Here is a 24,267-nt window from a genome sequence, read left to right on the forward strand (position 1 = left end):
TTTTATATTATTCCTCTTTTTTTTTTTTTTATCCCATGTTCTCTAATATGGAAAATATAGTTTATCCCCCCCATACAATACACTATAACAATATTATTATGAGTTTGAGTAAAAAAAAGGAGAAAAAGGACTACTCGAATTTCCAACTTGTCTGGGAAAAATTATTCACAGTATAACACATGTAAAAGGACGAAGGAGTAAAAGTATATGTTTTCCAGCCTTTTCCATCAAAGAGAATACAACTTTAATGTCGTGAAATATATATTTTTCACTATTTATTCATTATTTTCATATGCTTAGTAGTGTCGATAATTTTTTTTCTGAGTATAATGAATTTTTTTTGGTAGTCTCTTTTTCCTCATTTTCACTCCAATTTGCAATTCATGATAAAGTTGAAAGTGAGATTTAGTGAAACTACATCGAAAAGAAAGTTGAAAGTGAGATAATTTGGTACGTTGAAAGAATCTCAAGTTACTATTGGGCATATAGAAAGTAGAAACATATATACTACGACCAATGCCGTTCAGAATCAAACGCCAAAGACACTGTAACAAAACAACTTGCCCATATTATGGTGAAACAATGGGGATAATGTGGTGGCTCTGCTGGGCATATATGGTCACTTTGAGGCAGTGAGTAGGGGAAGGCCTATTTCTTAAATCTACATGCACTCAAACAACGATATATTATAATAACGAAAACAAGAAGACAATAAATGTTATATGCATGCTTGTGGTATAAGAAAACTTGGATCACTGCAGAAAAGAGTAGACAGGTGGTTATATATATATATATATAAGTCGGAATGCATTCTACATATTGCTACTACAACAAACTTAGCACAAAATGAAGCAAGTAATTAATTGTTACATTTGCGGTGTGTGTTTTGTTATGTTGTTTGTGAGTTGCAAAGGAGTGATAAAGCTGCCGGAAAATATGACGATTCCGGCAGTTTACGCATTCGGAGACTCGATAGTGGATCAGGGCAACAACAACCTCATCAAGACCCTCATCTACTGCAACTTCCTTCCCTACGGTCAGGATTTTCCCGGTGGATTTCCCTCCGGCAGGTTTACCAATGGCAAGACTCCTCCTGATTTGATCGGTATATGATTAATTACCCTCTTCTTAATTACTTTAACTCCTCACTTTCTTAAATCATATATACGTCTTGACTAACAGCTGAAGAATTGGGAATCAAAGACTTAATTCCGGCATACAGTGACAAAAATTTGACGGCTCAAGATCTTCCAACTGGCGTCAGCTTTGCTTCTGGCGGCTGCGGATATGACCCTCAGACTTCTAAAATAGTGGTATACATTCATATCCTCAAATAATAGTAATATTTTACTCTTGCTAGGCTAATTGTCAAGATAAACAAAAAAACTGCAGGCAGTGACCTCCTTGTCGGATCAATTAGGGCATTTCAAAGAGTACATAGGGAAGCTGAAAGGGGCAGTTGGGGAAGAAGGTACAAACAAGATATTGAAGGAGGGTTTGTTCTTGGTGGTGGCTGGCAGTGATGACCTGGCTAATACTTACTTCACCGTTGGTATTCGCCGAATGCAGTATGATATTTCTTCATATGCTGATCTTCTTGTTGCCTCTGCCTCCGATTTTATACAGGTCGTCATTTAATTTATCTGTATATGGAGTATATACTTCCTTAATATTAATGACTAAAATTGTACATGTTGAAATTGATGATGAAGGAAATCTACAAGCTTGGGGCAAGAAGAATTGCTGTATTTTCCATCCCACCAATTGGATGCTTGCCGTCTCAGAGAACTCTGGCTGGAGGCTCAAAGAGAGATTGTGCAGATAATTACAACAAGGCTGCACAATTAGTTAATTCTAAGCTCTCACTTCAACTACTCAATCTCAACAATACAACATTGCCACAGTCGAGGGTAGTTTACATTGATGTTTACAACCCTCTTCTCGATCTCATCCTACACCCTCAAAACTACGGTAACCAATCTTCCACACCACACTATTCATCGTCACTCTATTTCAATCATATTGCCTTTCTGTTCAATCAATGTATAATGTCAACACACAAAACTTGAATGAATCACAAATAGTAGTATAATACTATGGGTGGTGCGTTTACTTTGGTTGAAATTTTTTTATTAGAAAATGATGGATAAAAAGAGATGAGAAAATATTATCATTGGAAAATGATGGAAAAGAAAAGATGAGATAATATTGAAAAATATTTTCATAGCCCTACCTTAGAATAATACTATTATCCAACATTACAGAGAAAATGAGTGAAAAGAGAGAAAATGAGTGAAAAGGGACTATCTGAGAAAATATTCCACTCTGTGCGAAGAAAATTTTCCATCATAATAAACATGTGAAAATGGTGGAAAATTGGTGAAAATATATTTTTTTCTCTCATTTTCCATCAAATTAATCGCACTTTATATATATATATATATATATATATATATATATATATATATATATATATATATATAGAGAGAGAGAGAGAGAGAGAGAGAAATAATCTAGTGAGAATGCTATCTTTATATATATATTTATACATGAAAACTGGCCAAGACATTTATAACCCTCTTGTTGATCTTAATTGTAGTTTATCTCCAATAGTATCACATTATTTATATTCCGTTCATTCCAATTATATAGGTTAATTGAATATTGTACAAGGACTAAAAAAATTATCAAGAAAAAAAATTATACAAGTAACTTGTTAATATGTCTATATTTATATTTTGACGATTAATTAATATTAGAGTTAATGAAAGAGTTAAATAAGGATACGTTAATAAATGAATTAAAATATATTACCTTTTATAAAAACCAGCCTAGAGCATTCAAAAAAAAAAAAAAAAAACAAGCTTATATAATTGGAATGAAGGAAGTATTACATTCCTTTCGTATTTAGTTCATAAATGCACGCACGCGGCGCGTCACATACTCCTCACATTCTGCACTAGTCAATATAGGAACTAGAGATTATCTACTCCCAAATTATGATGGCTCCATAATTAATGAATCAACGTATAATTTTTCTCGAGATTATAAATGATAATGAGAAGCTCTTTTGTTAATGATTGTCAGGGTTTGAAGTGAGTGACAAAGGTTGTTGTGGCAGTGGAAATATAGAAGTAACAACGTTGTGCAATAAATACAGTGGAACGTGTGGAAATGTGTCAAATTATATATTTTGGGACAGCTATCATCCTACTGAGGGAGCGTACAAGGTTCTTGTCGATCATATCATTCACAAATATATCGAAAGTTTCGTGTGACCATTATTTTGAATTCCTCAAAGTAACTTGTATAACTGAAAATAAATTTGATGGCGTTTGTGTTTGTATTTCCTATCATAAATAGCTTATTTAATTTCTTATTTGCAAAGTGTAATTGTGATCGATCGTCATGATTTACAAAAACATGGTTCTATAAACATGTAAAGATACAAAAGCTTTCCTCTAAAATTTGCGAATCCTTCTCATCATGACAAATGTAGAATTAATGTTGCAACTTGTAGATGCTATTTTGTGTTTAGGCGCCTAATACTTCAAATCCTTTGGATTCCAAATTATTGTGATTTCGTATTCCAATTATTGATTTTGACAATTTAATATCCAACTTAAATCAAATTGTGCAAATCTAACATTAATTAAACGGATTTTCCAGTGCCACAGAGCTTACTAAAGTAGTATGAAATGTTGTGACATTAACAATAACATACATGAAAAAAGTTGACTTGGATCTCTGAGCCCTAATCGACCTCGCCCAAACAAGCCCAGCCTTATTGGCCCATTTCAAAATTATGCTTGGGCTTCTTGAACGACGAGGGATTTTAATATATCTATTTATAGCAATCATTACCAAATTTGGACCTCTTTGGCCCATTTAGCAATGACATCAAAATATTGTGGCGATATAGTACAAAGGGCGATTCATAGCCTCATTTTACTATTTATAATATTTATTACTTTTAGTTACAAAACAGTAGATTTGGGCTTGTTTGTTATTCTATGTGCTGATCTTGGGCCTAGTTTTATGGTTGACAATTAAATATGTAATTGAAGAAATATATCTTCATTTTTGTAGGATATTGGAGACGAGATACTAATTTCATGGAAGAGGTGCATGATCACGAAATTTGAAATGTCTAAGGTGTACATGGTGATACACAAAATCATTAATTGCAACTCTAGATAGGTAATACAATTATGATGTTGAGAAACATATATAGATCATGTCAATGGATTCTCTAGTGGCAAAAATTGGTTATTATTCCGAAGCTAAGCAGTTGTGTTGGGAAATCTTTTAAGTGGGCATAATGTAAGGAGTAAGTTTTGATACTGAGGGTGTCGTTAACATAATCAGATTCAAAGTTGTCACTCAAATTTCAATATTCTTTTATTGTGTCTTATACAACGACAGACTTACAAAAATCAAGGTTAATCTTTTTTTTTTTTTTGTCTTGAACAATTTCAAAATTAGCTTATTTATATTATTGTCTGAAGAGTTACAACTCACAGAATTGATGATTTGAATATATAATAATAATGACAAACACACCGCTTCTACAGTAACTATTGTATATAAAGAAAATTTTCAAAATTTATGATCTAACTCAATGTTTGTCATTTTTTATTTTATCCTTTTTCTATCAATATTTTTTGATAAAAAAATTTGAAGGTTGCGCCGCATGAGACTCGAACCCAAGACCTTTGGCCAAGGCGAACACACGCACACTTTTTTATTTTATCCTTGAATTATTTAATTGTTGTCATATATAATAATATATATTGTTATAACCCCATCTTTAAATTTTATTAGATGAGTAGTAACTTTATAGTAAAAATACAACGTTGACAGACGTACGTCTAATGCATCACACGAGTGCATAGTGACAAATACTAAAATCGTCACTAGTTAATAATAATAATAATAGTTTTATTTTCTATAAGATTCTTTTAGCAAACATTTAAAAAAGTTGATAGGCAATAAGTGTATAGAGACCTTCCCTAACTCTGAAGATAACTTTAGTAGTCCTCAGCACTTCAATATGTTTCATAATTAATGTCCCGGCATGGTCAATGCAGTATACTCTGCACTTGACGCTTCTCCATGTGAACTTGTTTTCATTTTTGATGCATAATTGTAGGAAATTTCATTAAGGGCGAAATAAATAAATTAGTAGACACCCCCTAAATAGCCTCTAAAATCACAAACTTCCGCCATATTTTGATTTTAACCTTTAATAAAAAAATTATGCCTATAAAACAACTAATTTTGAGCATATTTTGATTTTAACCTTTAACAAAAGATTCTGTCTATAAAATCACGAACTTTTAATTGTTTCTATTTTAAATACATGAACAGTATCCGATCACATACGTGGCATTTTAATCTTACATGACTTATAACTAGTTGATGTGATTAATAAATATTAAATGATATTGTTTCATACTTAAAAAAAATTAAATTAAATCTACCCTAATTACAATCACGTAGAAAGTACCCTAATTAAATAGTATGAAAAAAAAAATTAAATTAAATCTACCCTAATTACAATCACGTAGAAAGTACCCTAATTAAATCTATGTATGTAACCGTAAATTGTTCACATAGTTAAAATAAGAAATAACTACAAGTTTCTGGATTTACAAGCAGAACTTTTATTAGAAGTTAAAATCACAATATACTCAAAGTTTGTGATTTTATAGGCATAATTTTTTTATTAAAGGTTAAGACCAAAAAATACCCAAAGTTCTGTCATGCTGTGTATAAAGATGTGTAGTTTTGTATTAAGTGACCAAGTTAGAAATTTAGTTCAGGAGCCTAACTAATTAACACTATTGTGTAAACATCCTCTAAAAATATAGTACAACAAAAATGAAAATTTTATGTATATATATATATATATATATGTATATTTAACAAGAATTTTATATGCTTTAATGTTTCGCAAATACTTTTTGAATCATAATACACGTCATAAAAAATCAATTACTAAGTGAGATAAAATCTAAAGTATATACTTGCACAATGTCAAAAAATAAGGAAATTTTGTCCAAATTTTTGTTTCTTATTACTAGGCCAGCATAAGTATGTGCTATTTTTGGAATATTCTCAATTAATCACCAACCGTCCAACAACCCAATCTAATATGCATACAACTAACAAGAAGAAACAAAATGATGAGGAGAAATACAAACCAAAGCAAGTATTGCATAAAACACATATAAATGAAATAATTTTTTTGATTTTGATATAAATGAAATAATTAATTCTGCATTTTCCATCGAACGCAATAAATGGTATACACTATAATTGTATAAGATTTATCTTGACTCAAATTAGTAAATGGCGGTCACGCATTAGTTTATTCCTATATCGGATCAACTTGGAGTATACTATTAAAAACTCAATGAATATAGTTGAATAATACACACCTCCATCCAATCAATCAAAATATGTCAGGCCGCCATTCCTTCAACATAAACATATCCACAAGTAATAACGCAATACAGTTGAAATTAATTCAATCCAAAAAAATCTTATATTAATCCACAAAAATAAAACTGCTAAAAAAGCAGGGCAGTATTGAGGGATGAAACAGAGGTTTGCAAAGAACAACAATGCATAGCAACTTGTTCAAACCATTACTGTTTCTCTGCCTCGCCACTTTCCTTGTAGCTCACAATGCAGCCATAAATCTACATAAAAACACCACGATTCCTGCCTTCATCGTGTTCGGAGACTCCGTGGTCGACACCGGCAACAACAATTATCTCAAAACTATAATCAAAGTTAACTACCCTCCATATGGCCAGGATTTTGTCGGGGGACGCCCCACCGGAAGATTCTCCGACGGAAAAGTTCCATCCGACCTCATCGGTATCACTTTTTCTTTTTCTTTTTGCTTAATATTGCAATATGATGGTAACATTTATTTAAATTAATGCAGCTGAAGAGTTAGGAATCAAGGAGCTCCTGCCAGCTTATCTTGATCCAAATCTACAAGATGATGACCTCCTCACAGGAGTTAACTTTGCTTCGGGAGGGTCGGGCTTCGACCCTCTAACATCAAACGTCGTGGTCTGTCTCTTGATCTTCTTCTTTTTTCATGTTTAATTTGTTTTCGAATATAGATGAGTTATGATATACGAGCTAGGATGTTGCAGTCGGTACTGTCATTGTGGGACCAGCTAGAAATGTTCAAAGATTACATAAGAAAAGTGGAGGAGATGGTTGGGCAGGAGAGAACGTCGGCGTTGTTGAGCAAAAGCCTATTTGCGGTGGTCTCCGGCAGCAACGACGTTACCAATACCTATTTCGGGGCAGTGTCCCTGCGAAAATCGCAGTACGACGTTCCTGCCTACGCCGACTTGCTAGTTAGCTACGCCTCTGCCTTGGTGCAGGTAAGGGCAATTATATTTGTTTATTTCGGAGTAGTATTTTTTTAGTTGTTATATGATGGAGTAATATGTATGTGAAGGATTTGTATAAATTGGGGGCAAGACGAATGGGAGTGTTTGGGCTAGCGCCGTTGGGATGTTTGCCATCGCAAAGAAGTTTGAAGGGTGGAGCTGAGAGGAAATGCGTGGATTTGTATAATGATTTTGCGGAAATGTTCAACCAAAAGCTGTTTGTGGAATTGAGGTCTCTCAATGCTCGATATCCGGAAGCCACCCTCATATACGTCGATATTTATAATCTTCCACTTGATCTCATTCGCTACCCCCAAAAATATGGTATTGATTTCAACTCTCTTTAGTATTGATAATATTAATTGAGAATGAATAGAATGGATTGGATCTAATTATGTTGAATTGAGAATGACAGGATTCAAAGTATCAGATAAGGGATGCTGCGGAACAGGGACAATAGAAGTAGCATTTCTGTGCAAATATACGTGTTGGAATGCGTCTGATTATGTGTTCTGGGACAGCTTTCATCTTACAGAAAAAGCCTACCGCCTTCTTGTACATCAGATCCTCACCACCACCATCCACAATTTTCTCTCCTAGCATCTTACTTTTCTTTCACTTTCTTTTTCTTTTACACAACATGGAAATGGAATCGAACTACATTAAATTCATTCAAACTGCAATCAGTTTAGCCTTTGATCTGAACTTTTTTTAATGCATATAATTGAACATAACTATACATGTAGTTAAACACAAATATACATAATATTGCATACAAAAATGCGTTGCACTAAGCGACATGTCATGTACCTATATAGAGATCTAATTTACTGCTTATCAACACAAATATACATAATAATTGCACACAAAAATGTATTGCACTAAGCGACATGCCATGTACCTATATAGAGATCATATATAGGCCTATCAACACTCTTGCTACTTTAATTGTACATATAATTGAACACAAATATGCACATATATAAATACAAATATACATAACGTTGCACTAAAACATAAATATGCATAACTTTGCACACAAAAATATAATTGATGTTGCCACAAAATATGCAATTTATTTTTGTATGCAATGTTAACTATATGCATATTTATGTTCAATTATACGCATTGTATACATAATTAAGACAACGAACAGTGAGTAGCAACGAGAGGTACCTAACAGGTCGTCTAGTGCAATTCATTTTTATGTGCAATGTTATGCATATTTGTACATTGTATGCCATCGAGTGAAAAAAATTAAAAAAAGAATAATATATATATATATATATATATATATATATATATTTTTAATATCTAAAATTTTTATTCTCATTTTATCCCTATGTGTATTTTCCTTTGGAAGACCTTGAAAGCCATCTGCCACGTGTCGTGTTCTTAGTGCTCCACATCTATACAATATATGGTTCAAATTTGATACTATATACTCCCTCCGTCCACAGAATATTTGCCACATTTTAGATGACACGAGTTTTAATAAAATGTGAGAAAATTTGTTAGTGGAGTGATGGTCCCACTTTAAATGTGAGTGGAGATGTGTGGATTCTACTACTATAAATGAAAGTGACAATTTTTTTGTGAACGCACCAAAAAGAAAAATTATAACAAATTTATTCTGAATGGAAGGAGTAGGGATGTCGATCATGCCAACCCACTCGATTTCGGGCCAGCTCATTTGGTTTCGGGTTATTTCGGTTCAGGCTAATCGTTTTTTTTTTTTTTTTTTTTTTTTTTCAGGTTAAAATTTTTCGACCCTAACCCTAACCCACTCGGTTACGGCTAGCCCGTTCGGGCCCGCAAGTTTACGATTTTTTTATATGCTTATTTTTTTTTATAGATAATCATATTCTTGTAATAAAAATATGTCGTATTTTTTAAATCAAGATATTTCGCCTTATTTTAGACAAAAAAATTAGTGTTATTTTAATGTCAGTTTACATAATATCTAACTTTTAACTTCGTTTCCAATATAAATTGTATATAGATTTAACATGAATGACTATCTTTATTTAACTTTTATATCATAGATGTTGTTATTAACCGTTGGAAAAAATCAAAACATATTCTAAAAGTATCAAAATATATTTATCGAATTAAAAAGTAAAGTATTAAAGTTTAAAAATCAATTATTAAAAAAATATTCGGTTAATCGGGCCAACCTACTCGATTTGCTGGCCAACTCTATCGGGCTCGGATTATTTTTCGATTCGGGCCAATTGGGTTAAAAGATTTCAGCCCTAACCCTTTTTTTATTGGTCTATTCGAATTGATCCGTCGATTTCAAGCTTTTTTGACATCCCTAGGAAGGAGTACTCCTCAAGGACATGGTAGTAAGGAAACCCAATTCTATAGAGGAAAGTTTGGGAGGAGCAAATAGAAATTTCTCCCGATGATAACTTAAAAAAAGAAAAGGTAAGTTTGGTAATACCTAAAAACAAAAAAGTTGGCTGGGTTCGGCCGGTTGTCCATCGAGGGCTCGGATTTTTGGGGCCTGATACATTTTCGTATTTTGCCTGTTGAAGTATTGAAACATAGGCCCTAGCGTAGTCTGTAAAGTTTATTTCTTACTAACATATTGAATTCTGTTTTAAGTCACTCAAAAGTTTTCAAATCTTGTAGTGAAATTAGTTGTGTAATGTAATTTTCTTTCTTTTTTTCGATAAATTAAGAGTATTAAATTAAAAAAAATTAAAGATCACGTCATAGGATATTCGAACACAAGATCTTTGACTTTAGGTATTAATCTCTTACAACTCGCACAATGTAATTTTCTATCGCATGTTAATGTTGCTAGGATTTTGTTTCAGGGGGGCCCAATTTGTAATAATTTTAAAATTATATATATATATATATATATAAATTAAAAATAAAATTAATTTTTTATCAATTTATTTTATGTATAATGCATCGTTTAAAATTAATAGCTAGACATTACTATTTTCTTTATGATAGTTCATTATAGATAAAATCACATGTCTAAGTAATTTTCGGCACTAAATTAGTTCATCAAAGTGATTTATACAAGTTAGTCTTATCATACAAATGAAATAAGTATTTAAATTTCCGCTGCGTATCAACTATGTTTGCCACTCACCGACTCTTAATTATCAGTTAGTTTGATATATACACGTATTTGCAGGGACGGAGCCAGGAATTAATTTCGGGGGGGGCTGAAATTGTACGGGGGTTCGGGGGCGGTAGCCCCCGAGAATTTTTTTTTTGGGCATTCTGTATATTTAAGGTATTTTTTTATTAAAATACGAGCATAATACTAATAATAACGAACAATATTTTCATAGATTATATAATTTCAATATATCACAAACTTTTTTTGGACATTCCGTATATTTAAGACATTTTTTATTAAAAGGCAAGCATAATAATAATAATAACAAACAACATGTTCATAGATTATATATTTTCTATATATTATAAATTAGTTTCAATACATTATAATTTTTTTTAGCATTTCATACATATTAGGCATTTTTTATTAAAAGACAAGTATATTAATAATAATAACAAAGAATATTTCATAGATTATATAGTTTTAAATAACGGAATTATCCTTAAATTAAGTATATATATGAGAGAATATAATAACCAAATACTCTTTTATAAAATAAAAGTATTTTATAATAGGTATAAACATATATCTATATATATTTTAAAATTAAAAAAAAAAAAAACTCAAAATTTGGGAGGGGGCTCTAGCCCCCCCTAGCCCCCCCTGGCTCCGTCCCTGCGTATTTGGTTTTCGTAGCAAACTTGGTCAGGTTCTTTTCGTCATAGGTTGTTGATATTCAAGGAATCAAGGGTGTTATTAAGATTGTCTGGGCCAGTTTGATAGCTAGTTGAGATAACGAGTGATAAATAAAACCTAGTTAAAATAATATGGATTGAGTGAGATTAGTAATGTATTTTAGTGTTTGATAGATCAAGATTAAAATCTAGATAACATGAATTAGTTGTTTGATAATTTAGATTAAAATGTAGATTAGATAAGCAAATTACAATTCTAACCTTATATAAATTTAAATTGTTAAATGAAAAAAAATCTTATTTTAATATATAATAAAATCAATTTGATATTATATAAATAATATCTTATCTTATTTTAACTAAAAATTGAAAAAGTCACCCCTCCCCCATGCCCACCCCTCTCGTCTTTCTCTCTGACTGGAAGCCTGGAACTTGGAAGCACCCCTCACCCCATGCCCTCTTTTTTCACCCAACTATCATCTAATTTATCCCCCATCGAAACCCAATCTCATCGTCCTCTTCTTGAACATGCCTCTATGCCCACTGAAAAATCGAAAAACTTCATTCATCAACCCTCTCGTTGCCTGCAGCCTGTCGCCTCCAACACCCAATATACAAGAAATTGCAAAAATAGGGAAATTTCATCAATTCACAAAAAGAACCGTTTTTAATTTTTTTTTACAAAACTTCCGGCGAACGAAGAGCACACGAAGCCGTCGTTACAAGTAATGTCGACGCATTTTTCATACTCTTTTGTGTTTCATTACAGACGACAGAGAGAAATCGAATTGAAAAATTAACCCACATCATACTATTTCAAAATTTCAACATAAAATCCTAATTTCAGAGCTACCACTAGAATCGTTACTTCACCGGAATGTATGTCATCGCACAAAAAAGTAGAGAGAAGAGAAAATGGCTTACCAGATCGGCGAATTCACCATCAATAAGAGGAATCGAATTTTATGTACAAAATTGGGAGGGCAAATTCGGAATTCAAAATTTTAAACAAGAATACTGTAGCTTTAGGTAAATGTGACTGACCCCTACCGTGGGGTACACAATCAAGGATGAACAGTAGTTTAGCAGCGGGCTTTCCCTTTTCATCGGGCCCCATTGTTAAATTGCATATGCTATCAAACACCGAAAAAACGCTAGTTAATTAAACAACCACGCCTAAACTAACCTATCAAACACAGCCTTAAAGTGTATATTTTTCATAATTATATAAATCTTAAATTGTAAATGCTTATATAGTATTATCACATATCAATTATTTACGAATGTAATAAAATTAAGACATCACACAAAAATACAATAAAAAATCTGAATTGTCAAAATAATGTTATATACACGCAAGTTTTAATGTAACCAACAAGTTTTATTTTCTTTATTCAAAGAAAATAATCTCACGTCATTATAAAATTTTACTGGAAAAATCATCAAATTAACTTATATAATAACATTAATTATTGACAATCACTTAGAGTGTTTAATTATATGTGAAATACTAATTTAGTCTCTCAAATTATCATAAATAATATGATGTAATTTGTAATGTTAACATGAATGTTGATGAATAGAATATGAATAACATTCAACAAAAAAATAAGAGCAAATTGCCCATCGGACCATGATTTATTCTGTCCACTTTTAAACATGTGGCTAACTACACAAAATAAATTATTCCACAATCAAAGAATAATAAAGCGTAAAAAAAGTGAAAGATTAAATATGTACAATTACTTATTTACTTATGGTGAATCGAAGTTCAACTTTAAGAAAGACTCCCGTAATATTGACTAAAACTCAAAAATATATTAACAACAAAATATTATTAACATTCAATCCAATATTGTTAGAGTCAATTAATTGACACTGACAATATGCAATGCACATTAGAATATGACTAATTAGTTAGAAAGGGAAGAATTTTTACTCTTCTTCTAGATTTTGAGATATTTAATTTCAAATTAACTCGAGGGCAAACTTGCCCTTGGTAAGTAGTCGGTGATTACCGATCGGGGGCAAACTTGCCCTCGGTAATTTTAGTAGGTATATATTTGGCGAATTTTTTGTAGTGCTCCTTGTTCGTCTTTTAGTGATATTACTAGTGTGTAACCCGTCGAATTTCGACGGGTATCATTTGATGTTATAATTTATATAAAAAAAGCGTAGAAATTATTTTTTAATATATTTATAAATTATGGAGATTATCCACTAAAAAATTGTTAATATAACATAGGTCTACGTTACACATCAAACTAAAATAAAAAAATAAATTAAAGAGAACTTTCATCCCAAACATGACTTAGCGAAACGTATATTAAAAAAAATTATTTGTCACCCACTACTATTTGCCACCCATACCCGTGACCCGTGGATGCCCGCCACCCGTCGAGTATCCGCCACCCGCTATCCGTCGGATACTCGCCACCTACTACCCGTCGGATACCCGCCGAGGCTTGAGAGTTGAGAGGTAGGGGCTCTGTTGCTTCTTAGCATTGACATCCTGCAATCAACCATCCAACAAATGCAATAAACCACTCAACAAATAAATAACCATGAAATTGTAGCGCATTTTAATTTCTTATACACTACTATTTGCCACCCATACCCACGACCCGTGGATACCCGCCATCCGTGGGGTATCCGCCAACGCGCTACCCGTCGGATATCCGCCAAGACTTGAGAGGTAGGGACGCTGCTGAAATTAGTTTAGAAGATCTATACATCAACAAAATAAAAAATAATTAATCATTTGTACTATTAAAATAAATAAATAAAATAATCCTTTATTCTATCCTTTTAATTGCACTGTCAAAATTAATCACAATCATATGGTTAATTCTTCTCAATAAATCCACGATTCTATATATATAAATTCCACGACTTTGTATCATTGTTTTGGATTTTGTATAAAACATACGGAATCAAAATTAATTACAATTATATGGTCAACTTTTCACCATATTAAGAGAAAGATGACATAGATTATTATGCTTCATGATTATTACGAATTAAATAAAATGAATGACCCACTTGATTCTAAAAAACTAATCGCAATAAGTAATTGAATAACCAAATGATAATGAATTAATATAAATATGTTCAAGAAACATTGAAGTAGGATAGAAATAAATGACACATTAACTATAACTTTAATTAGCCATTAAATATCCACACACAAACACGAAAAATAAATAAATTAAAGGAAATCTGATTACCTCGATCGACAAATTAATGGGTGAAATATTGCCCTATAATAAGGAGACAAAATTAAGTTCGAATATATTCAAAAATCTATTACACTTTGAATGAGAGTTTATGATGGATGATTTTATGGCTAAAAAGTTTCCAATATTAAGTTTTGTACCTTAAAAAATGGTAGATTTTTATTTGATCTTTTTTAATATTGTAGCCGACTAAAATTCTGCATTGCAAAATATCGACTCTTTTGATTCCATAAATTTTAGGAAAGAAATCAACCTGTTATAAATTTTAGGAAAGAAATCAACCTGTACGCATGGAGTGCATATATGCATATATTGCATTCTATATATGTGTATATAATTACTATCATATCTCGGAAAAAAAAATGATGTGTATGCCATATCGGTTAAAAGATTGCATAATCAATTTTCACGACTCTCTACAAATTTAGATACGTCTGTAAAATCATTTTAATTTCATAATGAGATGATGTCAATGACCCGCAATTGGAATATCTAAAATTCTTGGCCGTTTAATGGGATGTCATCATTATATAAATCATAAAGTAATCATAAAGTGTATATCATCCATTTCATAATATAAATCATAAACTTGACTGTATTCTTGCATTAAATAAAATTTTCCTTTTTTTTAGGCAATTACTTTTTGCCAAAAGTAATCAAAATGATTTGAAACAAATGGTTGTTCAGATCAATGCATAGGTATTATGGTGTAAATACAAAGAATTACACAAATAAAATGAACCACTAATCGTATAAATATCTTTCAAATAATCTATTGAAATATAACAATACAAAAAATCCCAAATCAAATTGTTCAATGTCATCCATACGGTACCTTCTCGATCATAGAGGCATACATTTCTCAAACCCATAGCCGCCAGCCACCGCAGTAGCTCAAGAATATTCTGACTGTCACGAGCTTCATCACTATCCAGAACATATGGCATGTACTTAACTTTACTAAGGTCCTTGAAAGAAATTGAACAACAGGCTTCTATCCTCAAAATAATAAAGCAAAAAAAAAAAAAAATCTCCAAAAACTTAAAAGAAAAAGAAGTATCATCAAATCCTTTTACATTTCTCTACTATTATGAAAGGGAAAAAACATCATTACCTATATCATGTCGAAGTGCAGCTAACTACACCTGAACAGCAAGACAACAACATCTCAACTATTACGATGTTAGCATAAAATTAATAACATAACAACATATTAGGAGCTTCATAGAGCTTAAAAGCTTAATAAAAGACCATATGGCATCCGCACAACAACTCAATTCACAATCATCTTCATTTGGAAGTAAAAAGAGAAAACATCTAGTCCTCAAGGGTAATGACATACATTCATGCCATGAACAAAGTAATTTGCAAGAATGATACAGTGATCAAATTGAAATTAAATAAAATGCTTTAGTATGATTACAGTCGTGCTCATCATACCAGCAGCATATTAGAACGAACCCATGATCACCAAAGCCAGGTATGTGTGTGCCAATCAAGCAGAAAAACCATTTAAAGAAATAGATAACAAAAAATCAGGAGAAAGGACAACAAAATCACCAAGAAACATGGGCATTAAAGCAACTGGTCTTTTATCAATCTGTATCAGAATACTTGCCTAGCTTCCACTATCAGAAACTGAAATAAATGAAAGAACAAAGAATAACCTAAACTCAAGACTTTGGAACCACCAGAAGCTTTAATACTACATAACAAAGTTTCTCCTGAATAATAACAAAATAGGCATCTCTCCATCTCTTATTCAACACTAATGCACTGCATACCATTGAAAATCCCACTGCATAACCCAAAGACACCAACCTCCTCGACGATTAGTCTCTCTCTCTTTCTCTCTCTACATAATTATTAAATAAAAATGCTGATAGAATTCGGCTCATAAGGGATCCGCTACTTGGAGAGTTTACCTGTTTGTGTGAGACTCTCCTTTCACTTGTGAGAGCCCGGGGTGGCTACCTTGTTCGTCGAGACAGAGGAGTCTCCGACGACGGCACAGGGACAGTGGCGAGTCGGGGAGGCAAGGTTGAACGACTGTGAATTAAAGCAATCACATAGAGTTAATTAACAAAATCCAAACAAAAAATCTGAAAAAATATAAATGAAAAGGTGAATCGCAGACAAACAGCAATAGAAGAAGAAGAAGAAGCTTACCGCACGGCGAATTGTAAAAACACGATTGTGGTGTTAATAATTCAAGGTAATGAATTTATAGATAAAAACCTAGGGTTTAAGTTTCCTTTGTTATAAAAATTAGAATCCTACCTGGCGCACAACTGACGGACTGCTCTGGTCGCGACGGGCAGGGCGGCGCGAAGGCGGCTGAAGGCGGTGCGGCGGGGTCTTGTCGCGCCCCAGAGGACCGGACTGCAGCGAATCGAAGCGCGCAACTGGCGGACTGCTCTGGTCGCGATTGTCAGGGCGGCGCGACGGCGGCTGAAGGCGGTGCGGCGGGGTCTTGTCGCGCCTCAGGGGACCGGACTGCAGCGAATCGATGCGGGAGATGAGAGTCTGTGAAATTAGGATTTGAGAATTTTGGGAGAGAAAGAACCGGTGTGGACATAGGAGGGGGCAGATCGCGGCGGTGGAAGGGAGCGGGGTGGTCCGGCGAAGCAGATCGCAGCGGTGGGAGGGGCGGGGCGCGGTGGGGTAGATTGCGGCGGCGGGGGAGGGGAGAACCGGATGTGAGAGATGGGAGAAGGGGAATTGGTTTTAGGGTTTGGGAAGTGGGGTAGAGAAATATTAGATTTTATATTTTTAAAAATAAAATAAGTGATGTGGATGCATATTGCCATGTCAGCCATACAGAATTGAGCTAGAAGCTCTAGAATTGCAGGGATTTTAAACCTTGAATTCTTAGACATGCCACATAGGACCCCGGATTAAGGAGAAGCCAGGAATCCTTAATCGTATTATATATTGATATTGGTGTAGAAAAGTTAATTACGAAATGTTTGGCGTGTAATCTTTTAATTTATATCTTTCCTGTTTAGATAAAGAAAGTTGATTGCTTTAAATAGTCATGCACTGAAACATAAAAATTAAGTAACGCGGTTAATTAGGCGAAACTCAAACGAAGTTTGAAATGAGACGTATATCTTCAATTGTGATTTTCACCTACAATGGAGGATTAATTTCCAGTTTTAGCTTGATTTTATCATGTGCGTCTATTATAGACGGTCTATACGTACATTATTAGAGGTTATACGTACATTATTTGTCATGTAGATGCATGAAATTAACACTTATGTTATTCACGAACACAAGTGTCAATTATTGAGATCACACAACATGCACATGCACATGCACATGATATATGCCTATCGATATAAAAATAAATACTAATGTACATGTGTCGTTACTGTATAATTAGAACACGAAAATGTGTTTAAATGAGATTTAGGCTCATGACGATTAGATGTAAAAAAAAAGGCTCATGATGATTAGTTTTCAATTAATATAAGCATCGTTTAAGTTATTAATGGTAATTGGTCCTCAAAATAATTAAGGGTTCTCATTTCAACCATTTAATATTGTATAAAATTATTGTATTCCAAAAAATATATATATATATACACTCCTGCATTATGGGATTTGAACCCAATATGCATTTACCGTAGATTTTCACAATTGAAGTGTGACAACTCAAAACCAACTCATTTATTCAAATTATTTATTTAAAACTTCAATTTATTTTTGAAGCATTTAAATTGCGAAGTCATTGAAATTTTTATTAATTATATGTCAAGCTTATGAATTATTTAATTGCACCCCTAGTTAGATGTATGACCTTGAATTATAGATTATGCCTTGCGAAATATATATTTATATTCTCAAGGATTTTAATTTAAGTTTGAATCTTGAATAAAATATTTTCATAAACATTTTTATAATTCTTATATGTTTTGGGCCTTATTTATTTTCTTATTGGGCTTAGTTTAAATCAAATTTGAAAGCCCATAATTTTCCAGATATACTGTGAATATTTCTTTTTTTTTTATAAAATATACTGTGAATAATTATTAATTGACTACTAACCGGATTCACGTGTCTTTTCTGAATTTTTTTCTCTACAGATGTCGATTACAAAATTGAAACCGGTAATTTTTATTGTTTTCTCGGGATAAACACAAAATCTTGGGTACACTCAGGTGTACCGTACAATTGGGTTGACCCGTATCTAAAATAATGTTATTTATATAATTTGAGTCAGTATACGAATGAATCAAAGTCTAAGTGAAGGCGTAATCAGTTGTATAGTACACCCGGTGTATCCAAATGGGCCCCTATAAATTGAAGTTGAGGAAACGCAACAATATGGAGCTAGAGGTGACGTCACCAAAGTTAACACGTAGTCACAAATGGGCCCCTATAAATTAAAATGGTTTGCCGGGCATGTAACAAATGCTTATAAGAGGCTTGTTAGGTGTTAGACGAATATGATTTATGCATTTTAAGGGAAATATTTAGAAATGCAGGCGTGGAAACAAATTCCTTTTTTGATTGTCCTAATAGTGGGAGTGGGAGTTGGGGCAGCCAGAAAACTACCAGGAAACCTGAGTGTTCCGGCAGTTGTGATATTTGGAGATTCCATCGTTGATACAGGCAACAATAATTTCTACACCACCATTGCTAAATGCAACTTTCCCCCTTATGGCCAAGATTTCATGGGCGGGAACCCCACCGGCCGATTTTCCAACGGCAAAGTTCCTTCCGATCTTCTTGGTACTGCGCGTTTTATGTTTTTTTTATTCTTCCATGTCTATTATTTTTATCTTCTTGGTATTAGCTAGAACCCAACATTACCAAAACAAGAGGATTTTGCATTTTTTTCATTCCATATTTTTCTCCTCTTGTTTGAAATTCGAGTAAACACGTCTTATATTTTTGAGGGGATTTGTGATTGCAGTGGAAGAATTAGGCATTAAGCCTCTTTTGCCACCGTATCTGGATCCATCTTTGAGCGATGAAGATCTGTTGACAGGCGTAAATTTTGCAGCCGGAGCTGCAGGATGGGACCCTATCACAGCTAACCTCTCGGTATAACTTATTATATATTTCTATCAATATTATTATCTTAATTTTTCTAGTTGAGAAACGTACGTGAAGATTTTCAGGCAGTGAAATCGTTGGCGGATCAGTTAGAAATGTTCAAAGGGTACATAGAGAAGGTGAAGAAGATTGGTGGGGAGCAGACACTCTCCAAATTACTAAACGAAAGTATGGTGGCAGTTGTGACAGGCAGCAACGACATCTCCAACACCTACTTCATCACACCTTTCCGACGCCTTCACTACGATGTTCCTTCGTATGTCGAGCTACTCGTGAGCTATGCATCCAGCTTCGTTCTGGTAATTAAGCACATACTTAATTTTATGATTAAGTGTTTGGAGGTAAACTTATAGTATGGTGATATTTGGAAAGGATCTATATGGACTAGGAGTTCGTAGAATTGGCGTTACTAGTCTTCCTCCCGTGGGATGCCTGCCCTCGCAACGAACCTTGCGGGGCGGACTCGAAAGGAAGTGTGTGGACGAATATAATGAAGTTGCAGAGTTGTTTAACCACAAGCTCTCCGCTCAATTGCTCTCTATCAATGCTCAATTGGATGATGCATACATCTTCTTCATAGATATCTACACACTCCCTCTTGATTTCATTCAGAACCCGCTCAAATATGGTATGTTTTTATCTACCCTCGTCTTCGATTTTAAACAATTCAACAAAATACTATTTCTTTTCGCCATAATTGGCTTTGAGAAAAGAAAAAGAATAAAAGTAAAATAATATAGTAATAATTATGAATGAGACGACAAGAAGATTTGATGTTGGTGATAGGGTTCAAGATCGGGGACAGAGGATGTTGCGGATCAGGGACTATAGAAGTGACTTTCCTTTGCAAGGATGTTGAAACGTGTGAAAATGTAAATGATTATGTGTTTTGGGACAGTTTTCACCCTACAGAGAAGGCCTACAGGATTCTTATAAATGAGATTATCGACCAATTCCTCGAAAACATATGTTCCACGACAGAGTTATGTTGAATCATGATAACAAAACACTATACGAATGTAATTTCAAGCATAGAAGATCAGTCATCAAATGATTTACAGGGTGATAATCAATACCTATTACTATAAAATAGTAGGGTACTATAATTTAGTTTGTGTATTATACCCAAACTACATGTTTAATTTAAAAACATTATTATTATTATTATTATTATTATTATTATTATTATTATTATTATTATTATTATTATTATTACTATTATTACTATTAAAGTGTATTTTTTTTACAAATTTTGATTATACCAATAATATCTTTGCTTATATTTTAACAATAATTTAGTAATCGCAAGAAACTTCCATACGCCCCCCTAATATGTGTGCGGGTCAAGTGGGCACAAATCCTTGCAAAATTCGATCCAAATTTAACTCAAACCCAAACACATGACTCGTTAAATAAAAGTGATAGTGTTGATGAATAAAAGTAACAGTGTATCTAAAATAAAAAAGTGTAGTTCTTATACTTAAAAGTAACATTTGTAAAAGTAACAATTGTAGTGAATAAAATTGATTGTTTTTTTATATATAAAATTGATTGTTCCTATGAATAAAAGTGGCGTTCCAAATAAAAGAGACAATTCTTTAGGATTTTAAACCAGTTTAAAACTAAAGAAATATATTTAATATATTAATTAAATGAATTATGGTTAAAGGATTTCTTAAGAGGCATTTGATTGATCAAAATTAAAATTAAATTATCCTGGGATCACTCAAAATTGAATTGGTTAGAAATTATTTTTGTCACATTTAGCCAAGATTCATGAGCTATGGCTAATAATACTTGACATTATCTCAAAATTAAGTATCGGACCAAAACTACTCAATCGAACAAGATTAATCATATCAATCCTACAAGCCGAATATCCTCAAAGTACACATGAGCCATAATTTAAATTGATATAGCACACTAAAATAGCGATATTGATAAATCAAATAGTATTTACAAAAACGACATCAGTACACAAATTATCCCAACATCATCTTTAAAAAATAAATATTCAAATTGAGCAAAATCACTACTGATATCATCAGTTTTTTATGATACGACTGCTGTTTGTAACTATGAATGTCAAAATGAGAAATCAATATCTTATTTTTCAAGCATATCAAGCTAAGATGTCAATTGTCTCCTTTATCAAGGCACATCTCTCTTTTTGCCATGATTCCACCTCACTCAGTTAATACCACTGAATTGCAAATCAATAAAATATAATTCCCATCAAAATTACTCCGATAAATAAATTGAAAATTTAATACTTGTTTAAGTTCGTATTACAAAACCAAAGTTATTATTGTATTAATACACCAATAACCCAAAATTCAACATTTGGATATAGTTTATTCCGTTGTTAATTTAGTTTTGCTCACCCTACATTTCTTCAAAAACCAACTTAGCTTAATTCCGCACTTCAACGGGGCTCCAGCAGCGAATGCAACAAATCTGTAACAACCGAAAAATAAATCAATAAATATTATTGCCTCGAAAAAATATATTAGATGATAAAATCAGTGGAAATATCATAAGTGATAGAAATTGAATTAGAACGATTTCGTTCAAAAAAGCAACTGAAGAAACATAAAAACATAATCAGGAATCTAGTGCTGTTATTTAACTCCAGTCTCGTTGCAAATTCAAGAGATGAAGCTGATAGACAACACACGATGTATGAGTTTTTCAGACCCTCAACCCAAAAGGTTTTAAAACCAAGGAAAAGGGTATGTATAGTAAAACTCAATATCATAAAAAATCAGAACCGATCATATGATCATCTACCCATCGGAGACAAACATAACGTGCTCATCACTGATGTGATAATTGTAATTAAAGTAAGATAATTTCAATTAGAATAAGATTTATTAATTCTCCTTCTAATTAACTTTCCTATCTCCAGATTAAATAAACGGATACAGATTCAATCTTTTAAATGATTGACTCAAAATGCAAATTATAACCAATAGCAATTTGGATCCACCAAGAGGTTACACCCTGCAAAAGCAGGGATGCAGCTGCATTACGCTCACATACTATCCAACAAACAGGAATTAATTTCTTCAAAAATAGTACTTCCTCGTCTCTTTAAGATGTGGCTTAAATGACACGCTAAGAAAAATTAGGGAATTTTATTTAAATCTCAGATATTTCCAAATTTTCATGGAAAGATGTAGCAACATCAAGGGGTTCTCCCTGCAAACAGGGTCTTGAAATCACTACACCTCAAAATGGAAATTTCATCATTGAGTAAAATATTGTAAAATTGAAAAGATAAAGATCTAATTCGTGAAAATGTATATAGATTGAAGAATCAGTGAGGTTCAGATAATTATACAGCTTTATCAATCAAGAATTTTCTGAAGCAGAACTGGCGTTAAGCTGTTTAAAGATCATCACAACCGCAGAAAGAAACTAAAGAAACGGATAAATTTATTTGGCTCATATTAAGAAATTCAACCATTATTATCAATTATGCTTCATGGATTGCAAATCTCAGAAGCGCGGATAATCGTTTAATCATAGCCAAAACTAATTTTTTTTAAAGAGCTTTAAACTAGGGAAATTTGCAAAGGGAAATTTGCAAATGTAGCGCACATTTTTAGAGGTACAACAATGGAAAAAAAGTGTAAACCCCCACGTGAAAGCCGCATCAAATCTTTGCCTCTATGACTAGCTCTTTTTCCATTGAAAATTATTCGAAAACAAGCTAAAGGTGTGGAGAGGCAATCGAATTTAGAATAAAAAGGGGAGACAGAGAGAGAAACAGACATACACACACAGAGTGAAATTTACGAGCGCATAAAAAGAATGTTGCCGTTGTTTTGACACAGATAAGCCGTGAAGAATGTACAAAGGCAAATCTGCAACACTAAACGGCGTCGTTCTCGCACGAGCGTTGGGACTTCTTTCTTCCTGAGATAATTTTCAGAGGAGCCCGGGTTGCTACGTGCGAAAGTTGAGGCTGCATATACATAGGGTTGTCTGCGAACCGTATAAATTGTTAGAAAAAACAAGAAATTTGGTAAGTGAATTTGGGGGAATTTCGCAAATGGAGATCTAGGGCGCAGGAATTACTACGATGTGTTGTGGATGGGTGAAGAAGAGGAACGGAGTCTAGGGTTTTATATAGAAAAACAATAACGCTCTAAAACTTGGGTGCGGCGTCGGCAAAGTGCGGACGTCCGCAATTATTGATTAAAGAACAATTAGTCATTACTTAATTTTTTTTAGAAAGAAGTCATTACTTAAAAATTAATCAAGTACTATTAATCACTTATTCACTCAAATTAGGGTCCGTTAATTTTAACTAGAGTTCACTAATCTTTTATTAAGCATCAATTAAATAATTAAGCTAAATATAAATTTATTAATTCTGAAATATAGTATATTATTTTTTATTATACTTTGTTAATCAAAATTAGTGATTATTAATCACAAAAATTTACTAATTCATTGATTAAAAATAAATAAACAGGGCGGGGCTCAACCGCATGTTGCAGCCGGCCGCATCGAAGACCAACTCAAAGAAGAATTATTATGAGGAGTTAATGTCCCTAAATACCTTAATTATTTTTATTTTTGCATTTTATATTTATTTCAAATTTTCTATTTCAGTATATTTGAACTATGTTATTAATTCGTTTTTGCATTCGGCGAAAAGTTTCGGTGAACTGATTTGACAACATGATAGTTTAATTTATGACGTGGTCATAATATTAAACGATGTGATAAATGTTACAAATTTAGTTTTGCAG

The 24,267-nt window shown here is 32.8% G+C and overlaps 3 protein-coding genes, 2 long non-coding RNA genes and 5 other non-coding genes across 15 annotated transcripts; 2 read left to right on the plus strand and 8 right to left on the minus strand.

The window, feature by feature from the left end:
- The first annotated feature begins 644 nt into the window (after nucleotides 1-644).
- Nucleotides 645-8,107, plus strand: LOC131011118 (GDSL esterase/lipase EXL1-like). Its single transcript, XM_057938901.1, has 10 exons — nucleotides 645-1,105; nucleotides 1,183-1,313; nucleotides 1,393-1,626; nucleotides 1,713-1,971; nucleotides 3,088-3,274; nucleotides 6,638-6,888; nucleotides 6,959-7,089; nucleotides 7,176-7,412; nucleotides 7,490-7,745; nucleotides 7,837-8,107. The coding sequence occupies exons 1-10, from the start codon at nucleotides 847-849 to the stop codon at nucleotides 8,019-8,021; spliced, it is 2,130 nt and encodes a 709-aa protein (XP_057794884.1). The 5' UTR covers nucleotides 645-846; the 3' UTR covers nucleotides 8,022-8,107.
- Nucleotides 8,108-13,376: 5,269 nt separating this feature from the next.
- LOC131011120 (uncharacterized) lies at nucleotides 13,377-14,166 on the minus strand. The gene is made up of 2 exons (XR_009096741.1): nucleotides 13,798-14,166; nucleotides 13,377-13,713 (listed from the first exon to the last, which is right to left on the minus strand). It is a non-coding gene; the product is annotated as an uncharacterized LOC131011120 (long non-coding RNA).
- Nucleotides 14,167-15,160: 994 nt separating this feature from the next.
- Nucleotides 15,161-17,262, minus strand: LOC131011117 (proline-rich receptor-like protein kinase PERK10). Of its 6 annotated transcripts, none has more exons than XR_009096738.1 (4): nucleotides 17,014-17,262; nucleotides 16,718-16,933; nucleotides 15,552-16,486; nucleotides 15,161-15,364 (listed from the first exon to the last, which is right to left on the minus strand). XR_009096738.1 is itself a non-coding variant. In XM_057938898.1 (4 exons), the coding sequence occupies exons 1-3, from the start codon at nucleotides 17,254-17,256 to the stop codon at nucleotides 16,385-16,387; spliced, it is 561 nt and encodes a 186-aa protein (XP_057794881.1). In that variant the 5' UTR covers nucleotides 17,257-17,262; the 3' UTR covers nucleotides 15,161-15,364; nucleotides 16,363-16,384. The 6 variants fall into 6 exon arrangements, 4 of the variants coding, with proteins under 4 accessions (XP_057794881.1, XP_057794879.1, XP_057794882.1 ...); XR_009096739.1 differs by having other exon boundaries at nucleotides 15,552-15,582; nucleotides 16,363-16,486; nucleotides 16,718-17,166; XM_057938898.1 differs by having other exon boundaries at nucleotides 16,363-16,486.
- Nucleotides 17,263-18,841: 1,579 nt separating this feature from the next.
- On the plus strand, nucleotides 18,842-20,671 carry LOC131011115 (GDSL esterase/lipase EXL3-like). The gene is made up of 5 exons (XM_057938895.1): nucleotides 18,842-19,177; nucleotides 19,362-19,492; nucleotides 19,570-19,803; nucleotides 19,877-20,132; nucleotides 20,291-20,671. The coding sequence occupies exons 1-5, from the start codon at nucleotides 18,925-18,927 to the stop codon at nucleotides 20,494-20,496; spliced, it is 1,080 nt and encodes a 359-aa protein (XP_057794878.1). The 5' UTR covers nucleotides 18,842-18,924; the 3' UTR covers nucleotides 20,497-20,671.
- Nucleotides 20,672-21,733: 1,062 nt separating this feature from the next.
- LOC131011119 (uncharacterized) lies at nucleotides 21,734-23,707 on the minus strand. The gene is made up of 2 exons (XR_009096740.1): nucleotides 23,286-23,707; nucleotides 21,734-21,961 (listed from the first exon to the last, which is right to left on the minus strand). It is a non-coding gene; the product is annotated as an uncharacterized LOC131011119 (long non-coding RNA).
- Nucleotides 22,113-22,220, minus strand: LOC131013762 (small nucleolar RNA snoR97). Its single transcript, XR_009097845.1, has one exon. It is a non-coding gene; the product is annotated as a small nucleolar RNA snoR97 (small nucleolar RNA).
- Nucleotides 22,650-22,760, minus strand: LOC131013735 (small nucleolar RNA Z278). The gene has a single exon (XR_009097822.1). It is a non-coding gene; the product is annotated as a small nucleolar RNA Z278 (small nucleolar RNA).
- LOC131013734 (small nucleolar RNA Z223) lies at nucleotides 22,827-22,917 on the minus strand. Its single transcript, XR_009097821.1, has one exon. It is a non-coding gene; the product is annotated as a small nucleolar RNA Z223 (small nucleolar RNA).
- Nucleotides 22,948-23,038, minus strand: LOC131013771 (small nucleolar RNA U36a). The gene has a single exon (XR_009097853.1). It is a non-coding gene; the product is annotated as a small nucleolar RNA U36a (small nucleolar RNA).
- Nucleotides 23,319-23,465, minus strand: LOC131013778 (small nucleolar RNA snoR134). The gene has a single exon (XR_009097860.1). It is a non-coding gene; the product is annotated as a small nucleolar RNA snoR134 (small nucleolar RNA).
- Nucleotides 23,708-24,267: the final 560 nt, after the last annotated feature.

Source organism: Salvia miltiorrhiza, chromosome 2 (assembly GCF_028751815.1).
Source record: "Salvia miltiorrhiza cultivar Shanhuang (shh) chromosome 2, IMPLAD_Smil_shh, whole genome shotgun sequence".
Taxonomy (NCBI): domain Eukaryota; kingdom Viridiplantae; phylum Streptophyta; class Magnoliopsida; order Lamiales; family Lamiaceae; genus Salvia; species Salvia miltiorrhiza.

Bases quoted from the DNA above. Each gene is read 5' to 3' on its own strand.
- LOC131011118 (XM_057938901.1), top strand. From the start codon at position 847: ATGAAGCAAGTAATTAATTGTTACATTTGCGGTGTGTGTTTTGTTATG. The intron at 1,314-1,392 runs GTATACATTCAT...AAAAAACTGCAG, and splicing joins CTCAGACTTCTAAAATAGTG to GCAGTGACCTCCTTGTCGGA. The intron at 1,972-3,087 runs GTAACCAATCTT...AATGATTGTCAG, and splicing joins CCTACACCCTCAAAACTACG to GGTTTGAAGTGAGTGACAAA.
- LOC131011117 (XM_057938898.1), bottom strand. From the start codon at position 17,256: ATGGCTGACATGGCAATATGCATCCACATCACTTATTTTATTTTTAAA. The intron at 16,934-17,013 runs GTCCACACCGGT...GATTCGCTGCAG, and splicing joins CGCGATCTGCCCCCTCCTAT to TCCGGTCCCCTGAGGCGCGA. The intron at 16,487-16,717 runs GTAGGATTCTAA...TTTAATTCACAG, and splicing joins GTCCGTCAGTTGTGCGCCAG to TCGTTCAACCTTGCCTCCCC.
- LOC131011115 (XM_057938895.1), top strand. From the start codon at position 18,925: ATGCAGGCGTGGAAACAAATTCCTTTTTTGATTGTCCTAATAGTGGGA. The intron at 19,178-19,361 runs GTACTGCGCGTT...TTGTGATTGCAG, and splicing joins AGTTCCTTCCGATCTTCTTG to TGGAAGAATTAGGCATTAAG. The intron at 19,493-19,569 runs GTATAACTTATT...GAAGATTTTCAG, and splicing joins CTATCACAGCTAACCTCTCG to GCAGTGAAATCGTTGGCGGA.